At 36.2% G+C, this 26,271-nt stretch overlaps 1 protein-coding gene across 1 annotated transcript in view; it reads left to right on the top strand.

Moving 5' to 3' along the window:
- Positions 1-1,283: 1,283 nt before the first annotated feature.
- The window catches only part of TACR3 (tachykinin receptor 3), an 88,918-nt gene continuing 63,930 nt past the window's right edge, over positions 1,284-26,271 (top strand). The window contains exon 1 of the mRNA XM_037830375.1: positions 1,284-2,129. Within this exon, the coding sequence (XP_037686303.1) occupies positions 1,582-2,129 (548 nt within the window). The 5' untranslated portion in view covers positions 1,284-1,581. The remainder of the gene's footprint in view (positions 2,130-26,271) is intronic.

Below are 26,271 nucleotides of genomic sequence, written 5' to 3'. Positions count from 1 at the left end.
AGATGAAATTAAGAGAAGCTCACAGAGAAATGCCCCAGAGAAATTAGGCGAGGACCCGCAGAAGCTCAGAGAGAAAGCCACTGGAATCAGAAACTGACAGCAGTGAAACCTAGGAACAAAGGACCAGCAGACTCCGACCACATGCCTTCCCATATGACAGAGGTGTCCAGGATGCCAGCAGCCTGTCTTCATGGTCCAGAGATCATCCTGTTGATGCCTCGAGTTGGACATTTTTACAACCTAAGAACTGAAAACTGTAAGTTAACAAATCCTCAGTGTAAAACTCAACCCATTTCTAGTATATTGCATTTTGGCAGCTTGAGCAAACAGAAACATTGGTCTAAGCACAGGCTACTGCTTCCAGTTTGCACTCCACAGGGCATTCTAGCTCCCTGCTCTCAGCCAAAGCTCAGAAGTCAGACCTGCCAGTCTACTGGGAAACTAAGGCTACTGCCGTGATTCCTCACCTGGAAAACCAAGGCACCAAAGATCTGGAACCCCAAAGTGTATATATTTAAATTCGTTCACAGGAAACGTTCATCCCAAAGAAATGAAAAAGTCCAAGTCTCCTCATCTTGTTTTAAGAGAAACTATTCTTGGGGGGTGTAGGGTGGAGGAGGGTGCGTGGTTAGATCGAGTGAATATTTTTCTGGGGATAGAGATTAAAGGAAGAGAGAAAAAGGGTAGACTTTAGAAGTGGGAGCGAGAGGAAGACGGGTCTAAAAAATATTTAACACAGGAACAGAAAGTTGAATGAAATTGCAAAAGCTAGGGAAAAACCAAAGCCAGCGCGCAGCTCTCTGTAACTACAGCCCGCAGCTGGCTGAAGTCAGGCACGCACGCTTTTTGGAAAAAAAAAAAAAAAAAAAAAAAAAAAAAATCACCTGGTAGGTGCTTTCGCCTCACCAGTGACTAGGTTTAATTGGTGAGAAAGAGAGACCTCAGCAAATTACCCTGAAGTTAACAGAGGAAAAACAACCTTGGAAAGGTTTGAATCAAAGCTGAGAAAGCGCAGCCCTTCCTTGCACGCGTCAGTCAGCGGGCTCCACCTGCTAGGCATTGGGTAGCGAATAAATGAAATCCTAAGGGCGGGATAAAGGAAAGGAGCGTTATCACAGCGGGCTGAGGGTTTCAGCCGCTCCGTGGTCCTCCACGTCACCGAAGCTGGGGTCTTCACGGAACTATAAAGCCAGTCAGAGCTCCCAAGCCCCAGAGCTCTAGCTCTGGACATTTTCACAGCCTAAGAACTGTAAATTGTTCTTAGGGACTGCACGCCTGGACGGGGGCCCGAGTTCCCCAGGGGAGCCTACTCTAAGATCTTTCTTCCGGATCTTCTCATCCCTTCAGGCTGCCAGAGGCCGGTACCTCGCAGAGAAAGTGCCGCTCTTGCGGCATCACCTGCTGGCTCAAAGCATTTCTCAACTTGCAGGGGCTGTGGTACCTTCTGTATGTACCTCGCTTCCCGGCGGGGCTGAAGACCAACCCGCTCCCGGGGACCAGGAGGCAGAAAAGAACTTCGGGGTAGTTGGGTCCGGCTCGTGGCGGCTGAGTGGGGTGGTTGGGGATTGCAGACCCCAGGCGATGGCCTCTTTCCCAGCAGCGGAGAGCTGGACCGACAGCGCGAGAGACGTGGGTGCGGATACCGGGAACCTGAGTTCCGCGCTCGCGTTGGGAGCGGCACCGGGGCCAGCTGAGGCTCAGTGGCTGCAACTGCTGGTTCACGCTGGCAACTTATCTGCCCCCTCTTCCGCGTTGGGACTGCCTGCAGCCTCCGCAGCCCCTTCCCAGCCCCGGGCCAACCTCACCAACCAGTTCGTGCAGCCGTCCTGGCGCATAGCGCTCTGGTCCCTGGCTTACGGCGTGGTGGTGGCCGTGGCTGTCTTCGGGAACCTCATTGTCATCTGGATCATCCTGGCTCACAAGCGCATGAGGACAGTCACCAATTACTTCCTCGTGAACCTGGCTTTCTCAGACGCTTCCATGGCCGCCTTCAATACCTTGGTAAATTTCATCTACGCGCTTCACAGCGAGTGGTACTTTGGTGCCAACTACTGCCGCTTCCAGAACTTCTTTCCTATTACAGCGGTGTTTGCCAGCATCTACTCTATGACGGCCATCGCAGTGGACAGGTAAGGAGAAGACAGGGAGGAAGGAGGGAAAAGGGAGAGAAGAGCAGAGTAGTGGGGTAAGTTTACAAAAGAAGTGGGGAAGGTTTGATAAAAGTAAAGACTTCTTGGGAAACCAGGTAACTAACTCTTTTGTAGTCCTCAAAGGACTGAACGAGATTCTGCTTACCTGGCCTCACCCCTCTCCTGTTCTAACCCCCCTGAGCCTCATGAAGGTCATGGGAGAGCGGCTGAAGAAGGGATGAAGGAGATGGGGAAAATCTGTCATTTCAGATAGGAAAAAACAGCCAGAAACACTTAATATTACCAACCTTTCTCAAATGACTTGAACAATTCCTGAGAACTATGGTCTCTATAAAGTGTATGTATCACCTTCCTTCTCTCCATCCTTTACTTTTCTGGCAAATAAATGAACACTCTCTACCTTCCTCCTCTCCCTGGCATGCTGGTCCTTGTCCACCATCCATACCCATCTCCTTTTCCTTGCCCCAAAGCCAGCACCAGCTTGGCCTGGCAGCCACAGATGATCCTAGCATGGGCAGCAACCTCTGTCCAAAAGGTTGCTTTGGCTGGCAGTTTCCATAATTTCTAGGATTAGGTTTAACTTGCTGTAGTAAGTGGAGACTTTGAGCTGGATAAACCTTGTGCCTGGAGAGTTGCCAATCAAATTTTCCAGATGGTGCTCAAGATTAAGCCCAAGGAAGAAATGGGGGAGAGAGAGAGACAGAGAGAGAGAGAGAAAGAGAGGGAGGGAGAAAGGCATACACATTCCTTTACAACTGTACAGTTGTGTAAGAGTTTTTTATAATGTCTCCCCAACTACAGTGGTAATTCTGGGATACTCAAGCAATTTAGAGGCTGGATAAATCTCAAACTTTGGTTCCCATGCTCAAGTTTTTAAAAAACCCTGTGTGTATTTGCTTTCTCACATTAAATACTAAGAAATATGCATATTTGTGAAAAGACAATGGTGAATCCCTAGGTATTATTGAAAGCTGGTTTCACTTTAAATCAATGTCATACTAAAATCTACTTACACCCCTTGGTTCCACTCTGAGCTTTGTGATTGGCAGACTGCATGGGGGGATGCATGAGGTGATGTCACTTTAACTTTAAGTCTCAATGTCTTCATCTGTGAAAAGAAAAAAGCACTTATTTCTACATTCAAAAAATTGCTTCAGTATAAAATAAGGCTAAATAGTAATTCTTACTACATCCAGCTGACGTTTGAGAAAAAATAAGAAAAAGAATTCTTTCCATAGGTCCAACCTCTGTGTCTACTGTTTGAAATAGCAAGAACAGAAGCTTTGAGAACATAAATCTATAGAAATTATTTTCCTGTGCCACACCTAGATGGGTATATTGGAGGATCAATGTTTAGTTTCACTGACTATGGTGAAGAGATGAATCACCATAAAAATCACACTTTTTAAAGCCTCTTTGAAACAACCTTCCCTTCCCTTTCCTTTTATCACTGATTCTCACAAACTTATAACCTTTTCCTTCTGCTAGTGACAGAACTGAGTTAAAAGAATACACAAATCATTTCCAAGTTGAGGAATAGGTGAAATTGCCTCGAATCTTGTCCCACCAAGATAGAAGTGAATGCTTTGGTTTCAGCATCTCCTTTGTTTGTTTTATTCTATGATATTTGTTTTATTTTTGTTTTCTTGTTTTGTTTCTTGTAAGTATGTGATTTTTAATGTTATGATCGGGGCAGAATCATTAGCATATCATTTTATAAAATGTTGGAATTGTTAATGAAGTAGTATGGAATTCTATGAAAATTTTAATAACTGTGAAATTGGTGTTTCAATTCTGAGGAGAGAAAATGTTGTTTTCCAATTTACTTCCACCATCATTTATGGAAAATGTGAAATTTTCTTGAAGTTTACTTACTTACAATGCATTGCTATTTGATTACACTCCTCTGAAACTGAGTTCAACTTCTTTTCTAGCATATGTTAGTCAATCACTAAGACTAAAAAACTTAAGGAGCATACAATTTTCAATAAAATCTGAAGTATGCTCAATCCAGATACTGAAAATATCTTTTAGAACTACGATTTAAAGGAATATTCTTATTTGAGCAGACAATTGATAAAAAATAGTCAGAAATAGAGAAAAACCTATTTAAAGTATTTTAGAATTGGAGACTATACAAATTTAGCAGTTATTATAACTCTCCATAGTTTACCAGTCTGTGGAATCTTCCCCCATTGGTATCTTATCAAATATGAACTGGAAGAACTGGCTGTGTGATATCTGCAGTCATTTAGTGATTTTATACAGTAAAGTTCGCAAGGTTGACATTTCCAAGACAGTATCTTATGCATGAAGTTCCGATGAGTTGTGATGTCTTTGGTTGTGGTTGCATGGACCTCCTGCCACATAGTTAACAGAATATGTTCACAGTAATTAAATTTTCCTATACAATTAATGTTTTATTAAAATAACCATAAAGTTTAAATAAACCTTAATTAGTCCTTATTGACAAAGGAAGACATCATTTAGACTGCAACATGAACACTTCACTTATTAAATTGTTTTCTATCCTGAATTACTGAACGGTATTCTCCTAAGCTAAGTAGAAAATACATTCAAGTATTTTTGTCCCTCTGCCTAAAATCAAAAGGTCTCCTGAGCTTAGAAACAACTTCAGCTTTTGATTCAGTCACATGTGGAATTCCTCCAGCTGCAGCAAAATGTTTTCAGCCTCCTATGACAGAGATTTTAGACCTGAAAAGGATGGTAGATATTCACTTAATGAACACATATTTTATGAATGGAGAATCTGAAGTCAGTGGTCACATATCTTGCTGAGTTCACCTTGATGTGTTTGGTATTCATTGTGTATTGGGAGAACGCTTACTTTATATATTTACTTTTTTTTTTTCATAATATTAGTAACTCTAAAGATTCCAATGTGAAATCACAGGTTCCGTTCTTATCCTGAAGCAGGCTACCTTCTGTTTGTTACAAATTCTTGCAAAACTGTTTTCTTATTGGCCAAGAAGCTGTTTTTCAGTTCTACCCAGTTCTGTCTTGCCTGGAAGGCTATTTATCACCACCCCTGCACACACACACACACACACACACACACACAACACACATGCACACACATACACACATGGTAGAATTATTTTTCATTAAAGAGCTGCTTTTCTCTCCACCATCCTCCCCAAATTTGCCATTTTTAAATATAGCATTTAGATATAATATCTAAAATATGCTAAGCTTTCCGAAGACCATACAGTAGAGCCAAGATGCAAACCACTGTAGTCTGCTCCAGGACCTGGGATTCTTTTAACTCCTACATTATTGTGCATCCTAGGGAGAAATGTTGACAGTAAGGTTTAATTAAACATGGTCATTATTATCAAGCAAATTGAAATTTAGCACTTATGTGTGTATACTTGTGTGTATACATGCATATAATCTTATGCATACATTTACATTCACATCTTACATATATCACATATTACCAATATATTAATTGAGAATGTAAAATTAGAAAATCATTAATAGATTAGTTAATATATTACAAATAATGTAATTTCTATTCCATAATGAAATATACCACTTAATAGATGGTTATACTAGAAAATTGTTAAACAAATATCTCCTTTCATTATCTAATCACATTTTTGCAATTAGGTTAGAAACTCTAGGAAGTTGTATTAACATATAGTAAAGGGCAACTTTAGGGCACATGGTCTAGTATTGATCCAAATACTTAATTAAGAGTTTTACAAAATGACATTCGCTGTTTCTTACCTGAAAACCTTAAGGGAGTAATTTATTATGTTTTATCTAATAACCTAAAAGCATTAACAAAGATAGCAAAAATACTTTAGATACTTCAAACCCAGGGATATATCTAACATGAATAATTTTTAAAGAAATATTTAATCTAACTCAAGTAAATAATATAGTTAGCCAAATAGATAAAAATTTATCTTACATGCTAGTCTTTATTTTTAATTTCTTTAGGAAGATTCTAGTTTACTCATTTTCATAAAGCTAACAGTTATGCAAAATCTTTGTAAAACCTCTATGGAGGGCTTTTGAAAATTTATTATGAACAAATAAAAATATACTGTCATGAAAAATAGTGCTATCTCAATCTGGTAACAAATTATCTAAATGTATTGTGGTAAATTACACACGATTGCTGCAAATATTGTAAACATATAACACATTAATTTTTAAAAATCCTTTATCAGTCTTTAGTAATTAAAAAAAAAAATCCTTTATCAGTCTTTAATTTTACTACCCTAAGCCAACCTCCTCATTTCTCTCCACTCTAGGAAGAGTCACTGTCCATGCTACGAAACAAATTAATGTTCTTTATTAGTGTTACAGTAAGACTTGAATCGTTATTTAGTCCAGATAATGGACTAGATGTGTTCAACCTAAGATCAATCACTTTATATCATTGAATTCTTTGCAAACTATTAATTAAAACTATGTTTGGTAAAGGTTATTTTTAGGGATTTTTATTATGAATGTTTGACTCATTCTACAATTTGCAGTTCTTTCTCAAGGATTAAAAAATATCCAGTTTATATCCACGAGAATCATTATTGTAGTGACCTATGACAGTACAGTTAAAATTATAATATGCTTTTATAAAATTAACCATTAATACATTGAGAAAGCAATAAATATATTAATTAAATGAATGAAACATAAGATCATCAGAGATTAAGATGCAATCAGAGGTGGCTGTTATATAACTAGAAGAACTCTGCTTGATATTATGGTCATGTTAATAAAAGTAGTAAGGATATGTCAAAACAGAATTTGCAGCATATTTAGCAGAGTGTCAAAATTTTAATATATAAAATATTCTTACAGGCCTATTAAAAGATATAACCAACATATACTAGACAAAGGACAAACAGAAAATCCACAAAAGAAATAAACTATCTAATAAATATATAAAGATATACATTGCTTATATTTCATGTCTCCATTTCATCATCTACTATTTGATCTTTGAGCCACTCAAATCTGAATTCCTTTCCCAACACTCTATCCAAACAACCATATGGTGAACTCAGGTGGACATTTCAGTTCCCAACTTACTTGACTTTTCAGCAATATTCTGCACAGGGGGCTTGCCTGTTTCCTGAATGCCTCTCTTAGCATCCAACTCACCTGATCTCCTCCTTCCCCCTCAGCCTCTCTTCCATGTCTCCTTTTCTGACTCTTTCCCTCTACATAATGATTAAATACATAAGTTTCTCAGAGCTAAATCCTGGGCATTATTTTCTCCTTCCTTTATTTTCTACCTCCCCCCCCCCCCCAAGTAAGCTCCTCCAGACTCATGGTTTCATTTATCTATTTTGAATGAATAGCACTCACATTTTTCTATTATCTTCTGGATTTGGGGAGGCACATAAGAATCCAAACAGTAAAGCACACAAATATAAATAAATGAAAAATTAAGATTGGGGAAAATATATAGAGAAAGAAAATAAGAAGACCAGGGTAAAGTAATATAGACTTTCAGGTCATAGAGTATTAATCACTTACGGAAGTTGGACTTCATATATGTCTCTGAGCCTCTTCATAGCTATACAAAAAGGAAAATATAAATGATGATATGATTTACAAATTCTGTAAGGGCTAAAGAATTTCTGTAATTTGAGATTCAGGAAATTCTCTGATTATAAAGAGCACTGTGTCCCCATTGCCATTTATGTGAAAGCAGGTTTCCTATAGGCATTTGTTTAGCATGTCTCTGAGGAGGCCAAAGGCAAGATGCCAAAGCATAAGTCAGTGAATGAAGTTCTCAGAAGACTAAATGTCTGTCTAAACACAGTTTTCAGATGGTCTTGCTTGATACAAGGATAAAAATGCAAGAACAGATAGAGCATATATCCTCCAGAAATATTTTTGTCACCTGGACTTTGGATATAGCTTGAGAAGCTGAAAATTCAAATTTGAATTACGTTGCAAAAACTACATATCATTTTCATTCTAGCCCCCAGTCTGATACTGATCCATCCCTGCCTCCTTAATCCCAATCTTTAACTGTATTTTTTTTCTTTCTTGCTCATTGTAAGAAACACACATGCACACTGCAAAGAAAAAAAAAATCCAAAAATATAAATATTAGAAATTTAAATTGCAATACTACTCCCTAAATATATACTATTTGATCTTTGAACCACTGCGCAGGGGGCTTGCCTGTTTTCTGAATGCCTCTCTTAGCATCCACACACACTGTTCTGCATATCCATTATAAACATGCATATATACACATATGTATGTTTATAATGGATTCACACACACTGTTCTGCATATCCATTATAAACATGCATATATACACATATATTTACTTTTCTACTAAAACAACATCATTTTAAAATTGCTGGGTTATTAAACACTTATTGAAGAAATTGTGAATCTTGGATATCTTTTGATATTAGAATATAGAGATTTACCTTATTCTATAAAATTTTTACTTTAAGTTTTTGAATAGATAATATCTATATATGGTTTAAAATTTAAAAAGCATAAAATGGTATATAGAAAATGGCTTACAAATTTAAAATCCCATTCCTAACCCTCATTTGAACTCTGGTCATGGATAATCAATTGTGTATTTGATCTCTCCACTTCAGATGCCTGAAAGTTACCTTAAATGCAACCAAACCCCTTATTTGATTTCCAGACCTTTTCTTCTTCCAGTGTTCCCCATTTCAATAAATAGTACAAGTATCTATTTGGTTGTTCAAATATCTCCCAAATCTATCACCTTTATCTCTTACATCTAGTCCAAACTACCTACATCCCTATTCCAAATTACCTTCCCTAGTCCAAATTACCACCATATCTACCATGGCTTACTAGAATGACCTCCTAATTGGTCTCACCACATCCAGTCTTAACCCACTCCAATGGGTTCACATAGCAAAAAAAAAAAAAGAGTGATGTTTTCAAAGGACACATGAGAAAATGTTTCCTGCATCCTTTCTTAGAATCCTTCAATGTTTTCTCATTGTTCTAATGAGAAAAATAATATTCTTAATCTAGATGAAAAGGCTTTGTATAGCTTAATCCCTTGACCTGTCCAACTTCATCTCATACTGTTACTCAACTGGCCTAATCTCTGACCCAGCCACACAGATCCTCTTTAAAGTTGCTGAATGTATTGTGCTGTCTTTTTGTTATAGAAATTTGAACACACACTGTTCCTTCTGCATGAAATACTCTTCTTACAGTTCTTCATTAGTTGTATCTGTTCCTCTTAAGTAATAGTGAAAAATCACTTTCACAGGAAAAGCTTCCATGAGCCTCACAATTAATTTAGGTACCTCTTAGAGATTTTCACAGCGTATGTTAGCCATAGCATTTTTCATAGATTAAATTTTATAGTTATATTTAAGAATATTTGATTAATAATTACCTCTATAAGAATTGTAAACACCATGAAGGGAGGTTCAAATCTGTTCTTAGTCATCCTTGTATCCTTATGCTTATCACACTGGTTTTCACATGGTAAGCACACAATCCAATTGCTGACTAAATAAGCATTAAGAGTAAATCACCTTGGACCCCACTGCAATCAAGATCATGGCGTGACATGCTTCAGAGTTCTGTTCCTCACAGAAGCTTTCAACAACAAGCAAAACTGGCAGAAACAATTTTCTTAAAGCTCCAGAAAACAGTTAAAGGATTGCAGTAACAGAGTGAGCACTGAGTTAAGAAAAAGAAAACTTAAAAGCAGTAGCATCTCTTGGTGCCCTGACTGGCCCCTTGTTCTCCCCTCACTGACTCAGCACAGAGCTGGCCTGCATTCCTAGTACAGATCCCTGGTGCTCTTTCTGGAGAGAGCATAGTAATCCCCATGCACATCCTGGAAACATATGTGTCTGGTCCAGTCTGTGTGCTAGTGGCCTAAGAGATCCACCATCCCAGAACTTGCCGTGCTGTAGAAGGTGGTTCATAGGGCTTTCCCATAGAGCATGTGGGAGAGCAGTCAAGGCGTGCTGCCTGGGGCAAGGGATTGTGGACTGTAGGACACACAGTGCAGTGCCCAGGGCTGTGAGGAAACTGTTTTCTAAGGAAGAGGGGACATTCATATCCATGTAAACATTCACATATCCAAGACACATTCACACAAACGATCAGGGCAGTCCCTACACTTTGGCTACCGGGAAAAGTGTTTTCTTTTTTGGTTAGCTCCTCACATTCAAGAAAAGCTCTTCATAACACTAGCTTGATGTAAGCTTAAGAAACAGATGTCTCAGAGTCCAAATTCTAGGGATAATACATCAAAATATCAAAATACTCAGATTTCAAAAAAAGTTTACAGGAGGGGCAAGATGGTGGTAAAAGGAGGTGTGGAATTTAGGGCCCCTAGTAAATAACCAAGAACTGTCTGGAACAACTGTTTTGGGGACTTCCATGACCACCCACACATTGTACACCTGTCTGGAACAGGTAAAAGGGCCAAGATCACAGTGTAGAACTATAAGTAAATCTCCCAAACTGTGGAGGCTGGCGCCCCTCCCCCACTGGCACAGCAGGCTGTTTGGAGTCACTTCCTTGGAGGAAAAGAAGCAGTTTCTACTAAAAGTAAGAGAAGGAGAGCTCAAGCAGGCTCCAATTGTGGATTTAATTAACAAATTCAGACTGCTGAATACAAGCTCCAAATACAGACAAACCTGGAGCAGCCATGAAAGGAACCTGGAGGTAGCTCCTAAGCAGAGAGAAGGCAGGGTTGATGGGCGTAAAAAAGAAAAGAAAAGAAAAGCTTTTGGAGTTGGATGAACTCAGAATCCTGGAAAAGCGCTGTGCCCCAAGAAAATGGGCACATAGAGCTGGGTACCAAAAGAAAAGCAATCCATCACATAAAAGAGAAGCTTGATAAGACTGTGTGTGGATTTCTCAGCAGATATCATGGAGGTGAGAAGGCAGTGGTATGATGTATTTAAGATACTGAAAGAGAAAAACTGCAAATCAAAAATTATATGTCCTACAAAACTGTCCTTCAAAAATGAGGGAGAGTTTAAAACCTTTTCAGACAACAGACACTGAGAGAGTTTGTGAACAAGAGACCTGCTCTACAAGAAATACTAAAGGAATGCAAAGGCAGATAGAAAAACACAGGAGAGAGGTTCAGAGAAGAGTTTAGAAATAGAGATTATTAGTATGGATTAAAGAGAGAAAAAATAAAAATGACATAGAAAATCCAAAAGACAAAATGGTAGAAGAAAGTACTGCTTTTACAGTAATAACATTAAATGATAATGGATTAAACTCTTCAATCAAAAGACATAGACTGGCAGAATGGATTTTAAAACAGGACCCATCTATATGCTGTTTACAAGGGACTCACTTAAGACCCAAAGACAAAAATAGGTTGAAAATGAAAGGTTGGAAAATATATTTCATGCAAACAACAACCAGAAAAGAGCAAGGATAGCTATACTAATTTCAGACAAATTAGACTTCAAATATAAAACAATTAAAAGAGATAAAGAAGGACATTATGTATTAATAAAAGGGACAATTCATCAAGAAGACATAGCAATCATAAATATTTATGCACCAAGCCAGAGTACCTCAAATGTATAAAGCAAACACAGCATTAAAGGGATAAGTAGAACCTCTACAATAATAGTTGGAGACTTTAATACACCACTCTCATCAATGGAGATTTTGAAAATCATGATAAATGAACTACACTTGAGGCATTTATAGAACATTGCACCCCACAACACAGGATACACATTTTTCTCAACTGCTCATGGATCATTCTCTAGGATGGACCACATGTTGCGACACAAAGCAAATCTCAATAATTTAAAAAAGATTGAAATTATGCAGAACACTTTCTCAGATCATAATAGAATGAATTTGGAAATCAATAACGTGTGGAAGGCAGGAAAATTCACAGATACATGGAGGCCAAACAGCACACTCTTAACCAACCAGTGGGTCAAGGAAGAAATTACAAGAGAAATCAGTAAATATCTAGACACAAAAGAAAATGAGAATGCAACATATCAAAACTTATGGGATGCAGAAAAGGCAGTGTTGAGACGGAAATTTATTGCCATAAATGTCTATATTAAAAAAGAAGAAAGAGCAAAAATCAAGGAATTAACAGCTCACGTGGAAAAACTAGAGAAAGAATAACAAACTAACCCTGAAACAAACAGAAGGAAAGAAATAAGAAAGATTAGAGCAGAAGTAAATGAAACTGAGAACACGAAACAATAGAGAGAATCAACAAAACCAGAAGTTGGTTCTTTGAGAAAATCAATAAAATTGATGGTCTCTAGGCCAGGCTGACCAAAAAAAAAAAAAAAAAAAAAAAAAGAGAGAGAGGATGCAAATAAATAAAACCAGAAATGGAAGGGGTGATATAACTACTGACCCTGCATAAATAAAGGAGATAATGAGAGGATACTATAAGCAGCCATATGCTAACGAACTAGAAAACTTAGACAAAATTGACAACTTCTTAGAAAAGCATGAAGAACCAACACTGACTCAATAAGAACTGGAGACCTCAACAAACCAATCACAAATAAAGAGATTGAGTCAGTCATCAAAAAGCTCCCCCAAAACAAAAGTCCAGGACCAGATGGTTTCACATATGAATTCTACCAAACATTCAAGAAAGAATTAGTACCAATCCTACTCAAACTCTTCAAAAAATTGAAGAGTAGGGAAAGCTACCTAACTCATTCTATGAAGCCAGCATCACCCTAATACCACAACCGGAAAAAGATACTACAAGAAAACAAAATGACAGACCAATCTATTTACTTAATATAGATGCAAAAATCCTGAACAAAATACTTGCAAATTGAATCCGGCAGCACATTAAAAGAATTATACTCCATGACCAAATGGTATTTATTCCAAGTATGCCAGGGTGGTTCAATACAAGAAAATCAATTAATGTTATATAACACATCAATAAATGAAAGGGGAAAAAACACATGATTACATTGACTGATTCAGAAAAGGCATTTCACAAAATTCAACATACTTTCTTGATGGAAACAATTCAAGGGAGAGGAATAGGAGGAAACTTCCTCAACCTGACAAAGGGAATATATGAAAAACCCATGGCTAATATATTCAATGAGGAAAGACTGAAAGCTTTCCTGCCAAGATCAGAAAGAAGACAAGGATGCCCCTGTCACTAATGTTATTTAGCATTGTGCTGTAAGTTCTAGTTAGAGCAATTAGGTAAGAAAAAGAAATAAAAGACATTCAAATTGGAAAGGAAGAAGTAAAGTTTTCACTGTTTGCAGTTGACATGATCCTATATGTAGAAAATCCAGAAAAATCTATAGCAAAGCTATTATAGCTAATAAATGAGTACAGCAAAGTGATAGGATACAAGATCAGCATGCAAAAATCACTAGTGTTTCTATACATTAGTAAGGAGCACTCTGAGGAGGAAATCAAGAAAAAAATTCCATTTAAAATAGCAGCCAATAGAATTAATTTAACCGAAGACATGAAAGACTTATACACAGAAAACTACAAAAAAAATTGCATAAAAAAGTCATGGAAGATCTAAATAAATGGAAGGACATACTGTGTTCATGGATCAGAAGACTAAGTTTAGTGAAGATGTCAGTTATGCCCAAATTGATCTATAGATTCAATGCAATACCAATTTAAATCCCAACTAGTTACTTTGCAAAAATAGAAAAACCAATACTCAAATTTATTTGGAAGGGCTGAGTGGCCCGAATAGCTAAAAATATCATGAGAAAGAAAAATGAAGTGGGAGTTCTCACATTGCCTGACTTTAAAGCGTATTACAAAGCTACATTGGTCAAAACAGCATAGAACTATCATAAAGATAGATACGCTGCCCAATGGAATCAAACTGAGTGTTCAAAAATAAACAACTGATCTTTGATAAGACGGTCAAGTCAACTCAAATGGGACAGAGCAACCTCTTCAACAAACAGTGCTTGGAGAACTGGATATCCATATCCAGAAGAATGAAAGATGACCCATATCTCACACCTTATACAAAAAATTGACTCAAGATCAAAGACCTAAACATTAGAGTTAAGACCATGAAACTATTATAAGAAAATATGGGGAAATATCTTAAATATTTTGTGATAGGAGGTGGTTTTCTAGACAATACACCCAAAGTATGAGCAAGAAGAAATAGAAAAATGGATCTCCTCAAATTGAACACTTTTGCACATCAAAGGATTTTGTCAGGAAAGTAGAAAGGTAGCCTAAATAATGGGAGATAATATTTGGAAACCACAAATCTGATAAAGGTTTAATATCTAGAACATAAAAAGAGATCCTAGAACTCAACAACAAAACTCAAAGGACCCAATTTAAAAAAAAAAATGGTCAAAAGAGATGGACAGACACTCTTCCAAAGAGGAAATACAAATGGCTCAAAAACATATGAAAAGTGGATGGATGAGTAGAAAAATGGGGGAAGGAAAAAAAAAAGGTACCCAGTGTTCTTTTTTACTTTAATTGCTCTTTTTCACTTTAATTTTTATTCTTATTATTTTTGTGTGTGGTAATGAAAATGTCAAAAATTAATTTTGGTGATGAATGCACAACTGTATAATGGCACTGTAAACAATTGAATATATGCTTTGTTTTGTATGACTGCATGGTATGTGAATATATCTCAATAAAATGAATAAAAAATATGAAAAGATACTCAACTTCACTGGCTATTAGGGAAATGCAAATCAAAACCACAATGAGATATCATCTCACACCTACTAGAATGTCCATTATCAAATAAACAGAAAACTACAAGTGCTGGAGAGGATGTGGAGAAAGAGCTACTCTTATTCACTGTTGGTGGGAACATAGAATGCTGCAATTGCTCTGGAATACAGTTTGGCGATTCTATGGGAAGCTGAGTGTGGAATTGCCGTATGACCCAGCAATCCCATTACTAGGTATATACTCAGAGGAACTGAAGGTAGGGACACGAATGGCTATTTTACACCAATGTTTATAGCAGCATTATTCATGACTGCCATTATTCACATTGAAATGTCCATCAGTGGACAAGTGGATAAACAAACTGTGGTATATACATACAATGGAATATTACACAGCTGTAATACAGAGTGAAGGCACAGAAAATATAACAGCAGGGTGAACCTTGAGGGTATTATGTTGAGCCAAATTAGCCAGAAACAAAAGGACAACTACAGTACGGTCTCACTAATATTAACTAACTACAATGACTTATAAAGTTTGGAACATGGGTTATCAGGAGATAGAAAGAGGATGGTGATTAGGCATTTGATGCTGAAGGAGTACAGAATGTTCAACAGGATTAATTGTAAAGCTTCATAAATGGATAGCACAATACTATATGATGGTACCACAATACTGTAGGTATAATGAACAAAGCTGAATGTCACTTTAGTAAAAAGAGGAATCCTAGGGGCATGGATGACACCAGAAGAATAGATAGAGGATAAAAACTGGGACTGCATTACTTAGCAAAACCTAGAGTGGACAATGATGGTGATTAAATGTTCAAATATAAGAAAGTTTTTACATTAGGAGGAGCAAATTAATGTCACCATTGCAAGGTATTGAAAATGGGATTGTATATTGAAAAATATAATCAATGCAAACTAGGGTCTATAGTTAACAGTAACAGTGTAATATTCTCCCATTAATTATAACAAAGGCAATACACCAAAGCTAAATGTCAATAAGAGAATAAGAGGGGGATATAAGGGAGGGGTATAGAATTCTTGTGGTGGTAGTTGTCTCTTCTTTTTATTTTTTTATTCTTTACTTTTTTATTTTTTTCTCTTCTTCATTGTGGAAGAAATTGAAATGTTCTCATATAGATTTCGGTGGTGAATGCATAATTATGTGATGATACCAGGAGCCATTGAGAGTTCACATAGGATAGTGTTCCTGTTTGCTAATGCTGCCACTTTGCAAAACACCAGAAATGGATTGGCTTTTATAAAGGGGGTTTATTTGATTACAGAGTCACACTCTTAAGGCCATAAAGTGTCCAAGGTAAGGCATCAACAATAGGGTACCATCACTGAAGGATGGCCATTGACTTCCAGAAAACCTCTGTTAGCTTGGAAGGCACATGGCTGGTGTCTGCTTGCTCCCAGGTTTCCTTCAAAATGGCTTTCTCCAAAATGTTGCTCTTGGGGCATTTTGTCCTCTAGTAGCTGCAGCTCCTCTTCTAATTGTCACTCTCAGTTGCTCTGAGCTCCTTCTGTCTGTGAACTCCTTTATATGACTCCAGTGATCCAGTTAGCATTATGGATTGAGAATACCTTCTTGACCAAAAGGGGGAAAAGAAATGAAACAAAATAAAGTTTCAGTGGCTAAGAGATTTCAAATAGAGTCAAAAATTCATTCTTATGCTTTATATAGATATTCCTTTAAGTTTCTTGTGTATTAGAATAGATAGAAGGTAATACCTGAATCTGTTGAACTTTAATCCAGTAGCCTTGATTCTTGATGATGATTGTATAACTAGAAAGCTTTTACCATGAGACAGTGTGATTGTGAAAACCTTGTGACTGACAGTCCCTGGATCCAGTGTATGGGCAGATGAGTAATAAAATAAAGGCAAAATAAATAAATGAATAAATAAATAATAGGGGTGGATAAGGGGCATGGGAGGTCTGGGGTGTTCTTTTTTATTTTTTTAATTTTTTTATTGTCTTTATTATTTATTTATTTATTTATTTTTGAGTAATGAAAATGTTCTAAAATTTATTGTGGTGATGAATGCACAGCTATATGATACTGTGAGCCACTAATTATATACTTTGGATTATATGGTGTGTGAATATGTCTCAATAAAATTGCATTTATAAAAAGTAATCGATTACAAAGCATAACAGTAAATAGGAAGTGGTGGCCCAGGCACAGTAGAAGTTTAAAGCATTAGAAACCATCAATGAGGAGGACCAGACCTGGGACATAGCATAAAAAGATGTAAATAAAATGGTCCTAAATATGCTCAAAGAAAACATGGACAAAGAACTAAAAGAAATCAGGAAAACAATAGATGAACACAAGAATATCAATAGAGAGATGGTGTGGGTGTGGTGGTTTGGAGTGTTGTACCCTAGAAAAACATGTTCTTAAACTTAATCCACTCCTGTAGGTGTGAATCCTTGTAAATAGGACCTTATGATGAGGTTACTTCGGATAAGGTGTGGCTCAACTGAATCAGGTTGGGTCTTAATCCTATTACTGAATGCTTTATAGGGAAAGTCACAGACATAGAGAAAGCCAGAGGGAGCCAACAGAAGCTGAAAATCAGTGGAACCCTGAAGAGAAGGGAAAAGGCAGGAGAGGTTGCCTTGTGTATTGCCACGTGGAAGAAAAGCCAAGGACCAGGGATAGCTGGCAGTGAGCCCCAGAATGCCTCAGTTTTCTGAGAGAAAGCATTGCCTTGCTGATGCCTCAATTTTGGACTTCTCCTACCCTCAAAACCATGAGCCAATATATTCCCATTGTTTAAGCCAACCCATTGCATGGTATTTGCTTTGGCAGCCAGGAAACTAAAACAGATGGAAATAATGAAAAGGAACCAAACAGAGCTGAAGAACACAGTAACAAAAATTAGAAATTCCATAGAGGGATTCAACAGCAGATTGGAGCTGAAAAAAAAATCAGTGAACTTGAAATAAGATCATTGAAATCATCTAGCCTGAGGAGCAGAAGGGAAAAAGAGTGAAGAAAAGCAAACAGAGTGAACAGAGACTAAGAAATCTGTGGGATACCATTAAGCATACAAATATACATATTGTGGGAATCCCAGAGGGAGAAGAAAGAGAAAAAGGGACAGAGAGAATATTCAAAGAAATAATGGATTAAAACTTTCCAAATTTAATGAAAGTCATGAATATACACATCAAAGATGCTCAACAAACTCCAAACAGGATAAGCCCAAATAACCCATACTACAGCATATTGTAATAAAACTGTTGAATACCAAAAATAAACAGAAAATTCTTGAAAGCCATGAGAGAAGCAACAAGTCACATGTAAGAGAGCCTCAATAAGAATAAGTGCCAATTTCTCATCTGAAACCATGAAGGCAGTAGAAAGACAAGTTTAAAGTGCTGAAAGCAAAAACTCCTAGAAGAATCCTATGCCCAGCAAAGCTGTCCTTCAAAAATGAGGGAAAGATTAAAAAAATATTTCCTGATGAACAAAAGCTAATGGAGCTCATCACCACTAGATCAGCCCTACAAGAGATGCTAAGAGAGTTTTGCAGGTTGAAAGGAAAGGACAAAAGACAATAGATCAAAGCTGCATAAAGAAATAAAGATCTCCAGGGAGACATGAGTAAATACAAATGCCAGTACTATTGCATTTTTGGTTTGTGACTTCACTGCTTACTTCCTATGGGATCAAAAAGGCAAATGCATAAAATGTAATGATAAATGAATGGTTTTGGACTCATTATGTATAAACATGTAACTTATGACAAGAACTACATAAAGGTGGGGGGAAGGAGGAGTATAGAAAGGGTCTAGTTTATGTGTATTATTGATGTTAAGTTGGTGTCAAAGCAAACAAGATTGTTACAGATTTATGGTATTAAATGTAGGCCCCAGGGAACTACAAATAAAATACTGAAAAATATTCAAGCTCAAAGAGACACAAATTATAGTACAGATTACAGGGGTTAGGAGGCAGGGGAAATGGGAATTTAATGCAAAATAAGTTAATGCAAAATAAGGCTTATGTTTTGGGGGACAGGAAATTTTTAGCAATGGAAGGTGGTGAAGGTACCACAACATAGTGAAATGTGATTAATCCCACTGAAGGATATGCTTGGGAGTGGTTGAGATGGAAAAGTTTATATTGTATGTCTGTTCCCACAATAACAAAAACAATAAAAAAGGAAATAAAGAAAGAACATCTAAAGAGACTATGCTAATTAAGGGCAATATATGATCCTGGACAGGATCTAACAAGGGAGGAGAGAAGGTTCAAAAGGACATTATTGGGAAATTTGAAAAAATTAGAATATAGACTGCAAGCTGTATATCAATGTTAAATTTCTTGAACTTGATAACTGTACTTAAGGTGGAAACATAAGAATATTCTTGTTCTGAGGAAATGTGCTTGGAAATATTAAGTGTTAAAAGAGCATGATGTATACAATCTAAACCCAAGTGTTTAGAAAATAGATGGATAAATATATAGACAGATAGATGTGTAGATAGTTGGACTGATAGATTGATGGATAGATTTACATAGAATTATAAGTCAAATGTGGCAAAGTGTTAAAATTGGTATGTTGCTGTATGGGGACTGTATTACTTATGTGACTGTCCTGTAAGTTTGGAGTATTTTGAAATAAAAAGTTTAAAATTTGAAAAAAGAGTAAACAACTAAATGAAAAGTAGAGCAATGAGATTCCATTTGTTACCTATTAAAACTGAAAGAGATTGGTAGGGGTTGGGGATTGAACCACAAAGACATGTTCAAGTGCTAACCCCTGGTCTTGTGGAGATGAACTTGTTTGTGAAGAAGATCTTCAAAGGTCCTATTTAGAGGAGAGCACACTGAATCAGCATGCACCTTAATCCATATGACTAAAATCCTTATAATCAAAGGAAATTGGACACAGAAGTAGAACCCAGAAATCAGTAGAAAACAGAGGAGCCAACCCAGGTAGAAAGAGATTGTCATGTGATGGAAGAGTGCCAGAATGCTACAGACTGGGAGAAAGCAAGCCCTGCCAATGCCTCCATGTAAGACTTGTAGCTTTCCAATCCACAAGACAATAAATTACTAAAGTGTAAGGCAATCCATTGTGTTATCTATCATAGCAGCCCTGACAAACTAAAATTGTAGGTATGCACAGGAAAGGGCATTTTTACATATACTTTTGGATCGAACAATATGAAATTCCATTTTCATAGTTTGAAATTGTAAAAAACTGTTTCATAAAGTTTAATCTAGTAGTTTTGTATAAATTCACAAAAAATTTTCAGGAGTGCAGTTTGGCAACACAAATTTTTTCTAAATTAATTCTTCAGAATTAACCCTAAGAAATCACAAGAGATTTTAATGACATTTAAGTTCAAGGATGTTTTTCAAACCAAAAGTCAAAGCATGAAAAAAAAAAAAACTGAAATCCCAACAAAAGAAAATGATCAAATAAATGACGGTGCATCTATAAAATGCAATTTTATGTAGAAAAAAAAGTCACATATCTGAATGCCTCAAATTCTCCCAAGTCTCCAGGCCCATGGGTATAAATGACATAACATTAGCATGAACATCCCAACTTCTTAGGTCCATAACCTCTACCTTTAAACCTCTCCCTGCTGTAGTCTCCCAATTATTTCAGAGTCCCCAGAGTATTCCTGCAAGAATTCATCTACAGTCCCTTTAAGCACTTCCATCCTCCCCAACTCAACACCAACAAAACAAAACAAAACAGCACAGTCAACACTTGGATGCAGAAACTCGGCAATTTCTCTGGAGGAAGAAGTCACATCCTTCTCCAGGATGCTGATTTTTAGTATATAGCATCCAAATCTACAAAACTCATAAGTTATAAACACTGTTCTCTGCCTGAAATTTTTGTGATGTCTATTTGTGTCCCAAAGAGAACTTGGAAAAAATGGTCTTTTCCCTAATCTTTTACTCCATGTGTTACCAATTTCTTAATAACCATGGTTCTTCAGCTTCTGCTCACAAACTCCATCTCCACTGGGTTCAGTTCTAAACCATATGTTCAGGTTGAGGACTTGTCCATAACTCCCCTTCCCTATGCCTCATCACTCTGAGCATCAGTCATTTTTATTCAGGCTTCCCCACTGGTACAAAAAATAAATGCTACAAAATAGACAACTGGGGTTTGCAGCCCTACCACTTCATTAGGTGCAGTTAGAGTCTGAATCCCATTTTATACTCGGCAGGATCCCTAACACATGAGGAATTTTTAGACCATGGATTTAATAATCTGACATATTTATATACATGCAATATGGTAGATATATATTTGATTTTCTCTTAAAAATGAGGTTATGGGTAATTTTATTTTTGTACTGTTCAAAATTATCTACAACAAAATTGCATTTCATTACATGCAGCAAAATAATTTTAAAAATTGATTATTTAGCAGTATTTATTTTAATTAATCAATAATGACTTTGATATAAGTGAAGAACAGTTTTGACTCCAGATACTTTGTGGTGGATGCTCTATGGGAACATTTTTACACATTATCTAGGCTGACTTAGAAATCAAAAAGATAGTTCTGACAAGAAAGTACTGTTCACATTATAGTAGGTTATTTTGTGTGCTATGAAATCTCTTTTCCAGAAATTGTATAAAAATAGCTCACCTGTGTGAAATAATTTAGAAGCCTGCCTAAAGGTACAGCGATAAATTAGCTCATTATTTCTATTATTAAGTTTGATACATGACAGGTTTTTAAATATTGGCCTAAGTTCCTTATTTCAGTCTTATAGTATGATCTATGAGAAGCCATTTTGTTTTTTCCTTCACACCTGCCCAAGTATCAAGGTTACTTAAACTTTTCTTTTATGTACTCCTCTAAGTAAGGGAAAATATTTAAGTGGCTCAATAGTACACAATGGTAGGCTTCAATTGTGTTCTGGAGCCAGTTTGTACTGGCCAGGGAGAACTAAATGTGCAGTTTCTTCCCACTCCGAGTTCAGCAATGTTACTTTGGTGGCTCTAAATCATGGAAATCTGCAACCTTTACAAATCAGAACATTTTTTTTTCCTCAGAGAGCCTGTTGTTATACATTTACCAGCACACAGCTCACCAGTTTGTAATAATTCACTCAAAAGCTATATCTTGAGCACCTTTTAAGTACTAGACATTATATAGGTACAGGCCACACAGAAACAACAACAACAACAAAAAAGATATAGCCCACACTCTCATGAAACTGTACTTTATATCTTTAGGTTGAACTGCTCAGCTGAATTCCAGAGTCATAAATTCAACAACTCACTTGACTTCTCCATTTGAATGTCTAATAGGCATTTCTGACTTTGTATGTCCAAAACTGAATTCCTGGCATTCCCCCAAAATGTTGTTCTCCTGCAGTCTTCTGAGGTCAAAATCTAAGCCTCAGTTCAAAAATCTTGGAAGTATTCTTGACTCCTGGTACCAAAATCTGTTCCGGTTTTCTAATGCTGCTGTTGTGCAAAATATCAGAAATGGATCGGCTTTTATAAAGGGGGTTTATTCAGTTACAAAGTTACAGTCCTAAGGCTGTAAAAGTGTCCAAACTAAGGCATCAACCAATGTTACCTTCACTGAAGGATGAGTGGTAGCATCCAGAAAATCTCTGTCAGCTGGGAAAGCACACAGCTGGCATCTGCTGATCCTTTGCTCCTGGGTTGTGTTTCAAAATGGCTTTCTCCAAAATGTCTCTCTCAGCTGCTCTGAGTTCCTTCTGTCTGTGAGCCCTTTTATAGGACCCCAATGATTTAGTTAAGATCCACCCTGAATTGGTGAGGTCCACATCTCCATGGAAAAATAATTTGATGAAGCATTTCTACCCTAATCAACAGACTAATCAGTCTGCCCCCACAAGATTGCATTAAAGAATATGGTTTTTGGGGTGACATAATATATCCAGATCAGTACACCTATATTGTAGTTGATCAAGAATTCTGTTGGGAATGAGTATTGAGTTATCTTGGATGCATTTTCAGAATCCTCTTAGATGATCAAATGCTTATTTTTTTAAGTATTAAAAAGTTACAGTATTTATCCATCCATACTTTTCTGGATTATCTTTACAAGTAGCTTTTCTTTTCACCCATTTTTCCTTTCCTTTCTATTTGTAAGGCTATATAATTCATATTTCTGATAAATATATTTTCAATAACAATTATATTTGATGAGTAGAATGGTCTTCCATATATAAAAGAGATGTGTTTAATAATCAGGAGAAAAAGCAAAAAGGCAACTTTTCTGTAAAGCAGGACCAATTATTCTTCTACAATTTCATTTTCCACAAAGACCCAAAAGGTTCCTATGGTTTCTCATTGTTCTGTTATTCTGTTACTGATTTGCTCATAGAAGCCTGGACAATGACTCTGTCTTTGCATAACCAGTTCCTTAGAACCCACATACAAGTTCATTACATTTATCTGTTCCTGCAAGTCTCTGGAGTTATGTAACAGAGGATTATCTAGTGACACTTTGCAAAATGTTTTCCATTCATTTGCTATTTTCACATGGTTCCATTATTTAATTTGTTAAACTTTAGGAGAAAATACTCCAAAGGATTTAGAAAACAAAAAATTCTTGCTAACAACTGATTTATAACATATCAAAATAACTGGAGAGAATTGTTGGAGTTGCCAGACATAAAGAACATTTTCATCAAATATGTTGTTCGAATCTTCTGGGTTTTGTTGTTGTTTGTCCTCTCATTCTATCAGTAACTGAGAGAGATGTGTTAGAGTTCATTTATGCTTGGGGATTTGTTTACTTCTCATTTTGGTTTTGTTAACTTTGCTTTGCATATTTTGAAGTAATGTTCATAGAAACCTAGGATTGTTCTGCCTTTCTACTGAAATGTCCCTCTTTATGTTTAGTAGTGCTTCATGCCTTAAAGTATAATTTTTGTAATATTTGTATAATCACGTGAAATTTGTTTTACAAAATCCCTTACACACGTCTTAATCCCAAGAATGTCTAATGTGACAAGAAATCATAAGTATGATTTAATTGAATAAGAATTATACAATTTAATTTATTTTTATATTTTATATTAACATACAGTAAAATTGATTTGGGATTGTGTATCAGTCTAGAAATTTTAACACATGCATAGATTCATGTAACATCCACCACAATTAGGATGCAGAACAGTTCCATTACCACCACAAATGAACTTCTTCATTCTATCCCTTTTACTCACACCCTCCCCTCACTAAAAACTGGGAACCACAGATCTAGTCTCTACTACAGTAGTCTTTTTTTTTTTTTAATGCCATATTAATGTAATCATACAATAAGTAACCTTTAAGACTGGCTCACCACAAGGTCTTTGAGATTTAACTAAGCTATTGAGTGTATAGATAGTTCATTACTTTTATAGCTGAGGGTTTTCCATTGTATGGACATATCATAGTTTGTCCATTCATCCCTTGAAGGTCATTTGGGTCGGTTCCACTTTGGGGCAATTATGAATAGAGATGCTATAAACATTCATGTACAGGTTTTTCTGTGAAGATAAGTTTTCATTTCTTTAGGCTAAATAACTAGGAGTGGTATTGCTGAGTCATATGCTAAATGTATGTTTAAATTTATAAGAAACTATCAAAATGTTTTCCATTGTGGCTGCACCATTTTGCATTAATACCACAGTGTATGAGCATCCCACTTGTTCCAGAGCCTTACCAGCAATTGCTATTGTCAGGTTTTTTTGTTGTTTTTTTTTTTAGTTTTAGTTGTATCTCAGTATGTGTTTAATTCACATTTCACTAATGGCTAATGATGCTGAATATCGTTTCATGTGCACATTTGCCATTCTGTCAGGATTTACCTCAGGTATATTGGAGCTCCCTTGTTAGGAGAATATATGTTTGCAATTGTTATATCATCCCAATAAAGTGATATTACCTATTTTATTCCAGATATTTGAAATTCTTGTTAGAGGATTATTAATTTTATATAGCAAATATGATATGATGTCACTCCAGTGATTATGTTATGTTATACAAAGTTCCATTTTGCCAGAAGACAGTTCTAGACTCTTTCTCTTCATTGCAGGCTCTAAGGAATCTAGAAGCTGTGATTCCTATTTTGCTATTGTTTGGTGAAGTGTTCTATAAATGCCTGTTAGATCCAGTTTGTTGGTAGAGTCTTTCAATTCTTACTGAGTTTTACTTACTACTTCTATCAACTACTGAGAAAGAATTGTTGAAATCTCCAGAGGAAATGGTAGCTTTGTCTAGTTATCCTTTCAGTTTTTTCAGTTTTTTTGCTTATGTATTTTGAAGCTCTATTATTAGGCACATTTTAGGATTATTATGTCTTCTTGGTGAATTGACCCTTTTACCATTATGCAATCACCCTTTCTATCCCTGGTAATTTTCTTTGCTCTGAAGTCTACTTTGATATCAATATATGTACCTCAGCTTCTTTTTTTTTTTTTTTTTTTAATACCTATATGGTATCTCTTTTTCCATCCTTTTACTTTTAATCTACTAATCTACTTATGATGTAATATAAGGTTCCTTTCAGCTCAAAATTTTATGATCCATGACTCCTAATGAATTATAAATGAAGGATGATGTCAGGGAAAAAGAATGATATATTTAATAGATTTCTGTAAATATATTTTAGGGCATGAGGGATACACTACATCTTGGGAGGCAATCCCTAGCAGAATAAAGTGAGCAGAATCGAGAGCTCTTTCATAAAGTGTGAGAATGTAAATTTGTTTTATTTTGGGGGTGGGGCATTGTATGGAATACTGTATATGGTTTTATCTTCTCTGAAGTTGTTTCATCCTGAATTTGGTAAACAGATATAAAAATGTCCTATAGCAGCAGTCTAAACAAGCAGGAGAAACTGCTGGCTGCAACTTAGAAGGTGTAATATTTCATGAGTTAACAGTATATCACCATCTGTTTTGAATAAAGTAGTTTATCATTAAAAAAGAGAAAACTAACTCATTAAAAATAGAAAATTTAAGGGGGAAATAAGGGATAAGTTTAAAGAAAACTTTAATTCAAGCAGAGAGAAAACTACTTAGTATCGGTGTTTTCTTTTGAAAATTGTTCTGTTAAAGTAATAGCATTTACTAATCTCTGAATGCTGGCAACAAACAGGTGGATATACAGTCACATCTATCAGAATCATTTCCAAATGCCTAATAGCCCTATTAAGTGGGGACATAAACAAGGATTCTTATTTTAGAATGCAAAAAAGATCCTCAAATGGTGAGGAAACAAAAACAGAAAATCTATATTTGCCATCAATGATTTCAAGTAATGGATGAGCTAGGTAAAAAAAATACTCATAAATTAGAAAACGGCTGCATGAACAGATGTCCATTCTTAGCTATATACTAAGGTTAAAATGAAAAGCTAGTCTATATATAGCTGTTATTAAGTTTCCACTTGGTAATGATGG

Source organism: Choloepus didactylus, chromosome 3 (assembly GCF_015220235.1).
Source record: "Choloepus didactylus isolate mChoDid1 chromosome 3, mChoDid1.pri, whole genome shotgun sequence".
Taxonomy (NCBI): domain Eukaryota; kingdom Metazoa; phylum Chordata; class Mammalia; order Pilosa; family Megalonychidae; genus Choloepus; species Choloepus didactylus.
The sequence above is the reverse complement of the archived record's forward strand: the minus strand, read 5'-3'. Positions and strand labels throughout refer to the sequence as shown.